Below are 4,992 nucleotides of genomic sequence, written 5' to 3'. Positions count from 1 at the left end.
TTGTGGGTGACAAGGCACCAAATCAGATGAAGAGATTTTAACACTGTAAAATGGGATAAAATCAAACATGACCTCCCATTCAACACGGGTTGCAACACTTGGCTCGTGGCACAGACTGGCAGTTTGCGTGTGGATAAAGGTCTCTTGCCCAAAGGCTTTGCCCTGTGGTGTGAGCCCACCCGCTCACTGCGCATCCGCCTCTCCCTAAAAGGCACTGCTGGTGAACCTCCCTGCTGGAGCCAATGCCCAGGGGAGGCAGGAGCTGCTCTGCCAGCAGGTCCTTTTGCAGCAGCTCGGTGAGCTTTTGCTGCTGTGCTTCTTACCCTCGGCTTCAAAGGCCAGCAGGCTCCCGGGAGTCTCTCGGTGGTATCCTCCCACTGCTCAATGTACATTTCGTCGTCCCAGTTGTAAGCCTCTTCTGGTGGCAGCTGGTATTTGATCTTGGCCACCTTACAGTTCACGGAGTGTCTTCTGATGGTGACCGGGACCTTGGATTTCAAGGTCACTCTGATATCCTTGGCACAGCCAGGCTGGAGGTGTCCCACCTAGGGAGAACCAGAAAGTCAAGACCAAACTGGAAGCACTGGCAAGGGCAGCACTGACAGCAAAAGGGACTGATATGGCGAGCAGCTGTGCTGGGAATCAGCACCTCAGTGAGGATTTATGTGAGATTTGATAGACCAAATATGAACAGAAGGTGCCACCTCCCAGAACGTGGAGCCTTTTCTGCTGGGCTGACAGCCCTGCCCCAGCAAAGACAGGGATTGCATCTCCTGCATGGCACTGGAATGGGCTCTCACTGGTATGTGGTGACTCCCTGCCAGCTCCCAGGAACACCAGGAAAGGGCCTGAGCAACTGGGAAAGGCAGGGCTGTCCCAGCTCACCTTGGGGGAGAACTGGAACGGGGAGTCTGCCAGGGGCCACTCAAACCGCATCACCTCCTCCTTGCTGCGGTCGGTGACTGTGAAGGTCTTGTCTCAGAGCTCCCTGACTGCACAATCCCCAAATTCTATGTGATTCACTCTGACACCTGTGAAGAAGGAGAGCAAGACATCTCAGCATGCAGTGAGGTCCATCCGCCCCCTCACGTGCAGAGACACGTGTATGTTCAGCTCTTCCTTGCCCCAAGCCTCCCTCCCTCCCTCTGGGAGGTCTCCAGGCCCGTGGCTGTGCCTGTGCCCAGCGACAAGCAGCACAGCACACACTGCTCTGTGTGCATGGCTGGCAAGCTCACAGGCCCCCCAAGTCCAGTGGGTGACAGCCCAGCCCTGGCTAGAGAGAGGACACGCATGATCAGACATTTTCCTCTTCCTCGCTCTACCTTGGCAGCCTCTCCTCTCTTACCCTCAATGATGTCGTCGTCCAGATTGCCCTCAGCATTGCTCTCCTGGCTGTCTTCTGCTAGTCCAGAGAGGTTATCAAGGGTGAAGTCATCATTGTGGCCTTCACCCACCAGCTCTATGTTGATCTCACTGTTGCCTGACACTGGCACACGGATCTTCCCTTCCAGACGTTGGGCCAGGGTGGGTTTGAAAAACACGTCAAACTCCGCTGATTGCCCACGTTCCAGGAGCATGTAAGGCTTCTGGGGACGCTTCTTGGCTGCACGGCAATGGGAATCAGAGTTAAGTGATAGAGCTGTACAGAGGAAATATTTCCCGGGGTTATATGAGAAATAAGAGGTTGGAATCAGTTGCTTCTAAGCACAGGTTCTCCCACCAGTGGTTCCAGACCCTCTTCCTGTGTTCACAAGACTATGTCACCATCACACATATCACCACTTAAGCGGCTTAACCTCAGGTTAACACCCAGCCCTCATTCCATCTGCTTCCAGCCAGCTCCTGCCATACAGAAGGCTGAGCCAAGGAGTGGTTTTGGCTTCTGCTGGCTGGCTTGTGTGCTCAAGGGCTGCCTCCCTTCAGGCTGGTACCTTCCCACACGTGGCAAAGACCTCAGCCAGTCCACTGAGGTGGTGATAGTTCCCCACAGCTCAACCCACCGTGTCTCGAAGAACAGAAAAACTTCCTACAACTTGCTAGGAGGAAACCCTGCAAGGAGTCCACAAGAAAAGCTCGGGGGACAGAGAGACCAAGGAAAGAAACTATGTCCAACATGTGGCTGCTGCTTAGACAAGCCAAGAGCAGGGCACACCTTTTCCCTCTGTGAATGATCACGCTGCACAGTTAATGAATTTACCTTTTCCAGTGGAGTCCTTTTCCTTGTCTCCAATGTGGAAGGCATGGAGTGTGGACTGCGTGCTTTTCAGGAAGAAAACTCCCTTGTCATCCATGATATGAACTGTAAACTGAGAAAAGGGAACACGGAGCACAATGACATTGGTGTGAGTAGAGGCTGGCACGGGGGTTGAGCCCGTACGGCCGCTGGTCCAGCACGGGGAAGCCAGACCACCTCCCCACCTCAAACACAGCGCCCAGCACAAAGGTTAAGTGAAGTCACACAGGGAAAAAAGGGTGTTCAGAAGCATATGGATAGAACTGACATAGAGCCAAACAGGACAGTCAGTCACGAGCAGAATGTAACGAAACCACAACTAAGTTTAACTAAAATGGAGTCAACCAGTATCAAATGCAATCTCATGGAACTGGGACGTCACACACGCCCACATGAGAACAAAATGTGAGCTGGGAGATGAGGGGAAAAACACCCCACCACCTTTCTTGTCTTGTGTTCAACTGACAAGGAAAGACTGGACAGAAAATCACAGGTTTTGGGACCTTTCCTCCACAGGACAAGCACTTGTTCCCAGCCCAGAGCATTCCCTGAGCAGGTCCTTACCTGGGTGGGTATGACGCCATTGTTACGAAGGACCAGGGGGAGTGTCTGTGAATCCCCCAGCAGGAGCCTCCTGAAGCACAGCACAGGGTTTCCCCTCTTGCTCTGAAGGCCCGGGCGCTCGACTGTCACCTCAGGCACGTGCCCCTCTCCACTGACAGTGAAGGTCAGCTGTTGGGGTTTCATCTTCATAGAGCTGCTGGAGAGGCACAGAAACCATTTCAGCCAGAACCTTCCAGAATAACAATTCTAAATAATTTCCCTGATTTGAATCATGCTGTACAGCAGATAAATAATGAGGCACTAGATGAGACGTGGTAAATCCTCTGGCTGCAGTGATAGGAGACATATGCAACAAGCAAAGGCACATCATGAAAACAGTACAAAAGCAAGAAGGGAAAACCAAATCAACACCACCATCAGTAAAGATTATTTCCAAGGATCCTAAAAAAGGAATTGCTTGTTAGGGCAGAAAGCTGACTTCCCTGTTCCAGTTCAGCCACTAAAGGCTTGGGGAAGGGCAGGTCAGAGACCCAGTACACAGGTCCCAGGGAGAGGAACCAGGCTTCTCTTTGATAAGAGCTCCAGTCACTCTCCTGACATAAAAATAGCTTAATGCATACCAGGGAACCACACAGGATCACTTCCTTTTACAGAAATAAGGAGGAAATCTTGACTTGCTGGCACAGAAACTGCTTCATCTAAGCCTTTGTCCTTGGAAAGCCCCAGCTCAGCTGTTGCACTTGTCAGTAACTTCCAGCTGGCTACCTAAGGCCCTCTCTTCAGAGTCCCTCACACAGCCTGAAGTATCCTCCTCATTTTTCTGCTCTGCTCTGCCTAACAGTTACTGCCTCCCAGATCATCTCATGTCAAGTACTCTGCCTAAGGGTACTGAAAGCATTAGAGGTACCAAGAGGAGAGGCAGCTACCGGAACGGTCCCCCCAATACTTCACAGGGTCACTACCTTTTTGGGCTAACAAGGGAAGCTGTGAAAGTGCAGTGGTAGTCCTCCTTTTGTTCTGGAGTGAAGGTCACTGTAGCAAAGGCATGGGATAAGCCAGGAATGCTCATCTCGACAGGATCCAGCTTGAAGATGTTGCTGATGAGGCTGTGAGGCTTGGGGGGAACCCACAGTGCAGTGTTAGGAGGAAACATCTTTCAATGTGACCCAGTACATCCTTAACAGCCCCTCTCTGAGTGTGCTTTCGAGAGATGTTTAGAAGGATTCCCGCCAAAGACCCAGAAGCGTGAGCCAAAATTTGCTTGAGAGATGTGGAATTCAATGCCAGTGCCCCCCTGGCATTGCTGCTCTGCCCTGCAGTTTGACCTGCGCTGAGCTGGACTGGTCCAGCTGGGCCAGAGAACGCAATGACTCTGGAGAACAAGGCAGGTTCTCACATGGCCTTTAGAGAGCAGTGGTCACACTGGCCTCTTGTTCTTACCTCTCCAGGCATGGCTTTGATGGAGAGGACCACGTCACATGGGACACTGTTGCCATTAGAGATCTTGAAGCGAGCTGTGACCCGTTGCCCAACCTGAACTTTGGTGAAGATGAATTTGTTATCATCTCTGATGAACACACCATTGCCTTGCACCGACTGTAACGTCTGGCGGAGATTGACGTTGTTGTGGATCGGGTACTGCTCAAAGATGGACGTGACATCTTCAACAAGTGCTGCAGACAGACCAGAGGAAGGGCTGAGGCTGGAGAACCTCTTTGCTGAATTTACCTGGACCCAGTTAGCCTTTCAGAAGGCTTGATAAGCCCTTTCTGTCCAGGTGACTTCAAAACCCAGCCTTGGATGAGAGAGCTCAGTCAGTGAGGATGGAGCTCAGCTAACCTCAGTCTTAAAGGGCATTGCTTTCCTTTTATGCTTCCACACATCCCTCCCAGCCTCTCCCCACTGGTGGACTTGAAAAGGACTGCAGCCTCTGAGGATTTTAAGGTGGGACTTCAGGACCAGGGTGCCTCTCTATCCAAGTAGCAAGTTTAGGTGCTGATCAGCAGCAGGACTGCCCATGGCAACCTGTGGACAGCACGTACCTGGGAAGCAGGACTCGGCAGTCAGGGTAAAGGGAATGCCGAGGGGATTGTCCTTGGGGTCTCTGTTGCTGATGTCAATGTACAGCTGCTCCTCACATTTCCCCTCTGCTCCTGCGTTGCAATCCACTGTGATCTTCTGCTGGCCCCAAGGAC

At 52.1% G+C, this 4,992-nt stretch overlaps 1 protein-coding gene across 1 annotated transcript; it reads right to left on the bottom strand.

Moving 5' to 3' along the window:
* Nucleotides 1-327: 327 nt before the first annotated feature.
* On the bottom strand, nt 328-4,986 carry LOC113941427 (hydrocephalus-inducing protein homolog). The gene is made up of 8 exons (XM_027632576.1): nt 4,840-4,986; nt 4,238-4,470; nt 3,760-3,911; nt 2,798-2,993; nt 2,198-2,306; nt 1,346-1,603; nt 886-1,031; nt 328-545 (listed from the first exon to the last, which is right to left on the bottom strand). The coding sequence occupies exons 2-7, from the start codon at nt 4,247-4,249 to the stop codon at nt 979-981; spliced, it is 780 nt and encodes a 259-aa protein (XP_027488377.1). The 5' UTR covers nt 4,250-4,470; nt 4,840-4,986; the 3' UTR covers nt 328-545; nt 886-978.
* Nucleotides 4,987-4,992: the final 6 nt, after the last annotated feature.

Source organism: Corapipo altera, unplaced genomic scaffold (genome assembly GCF_003945725.1).
Source record: "Corapipo altera isolate COAL_440 unplaced genomic scaffold, ASM394572v1 59688, whole genome shotgun sequence".
NCBI classification, from domain to species: Eukaryota; Metazoa; Chordata; class Aves; order Passeriformes; family Pipridae; genus Corapipo; species Corapipo altera.
The sequence above is the reverse complement of the archived record's forward strand: the minus strand, read 5'-3'. Positions and strand labels throughout refer to the sequence as shown.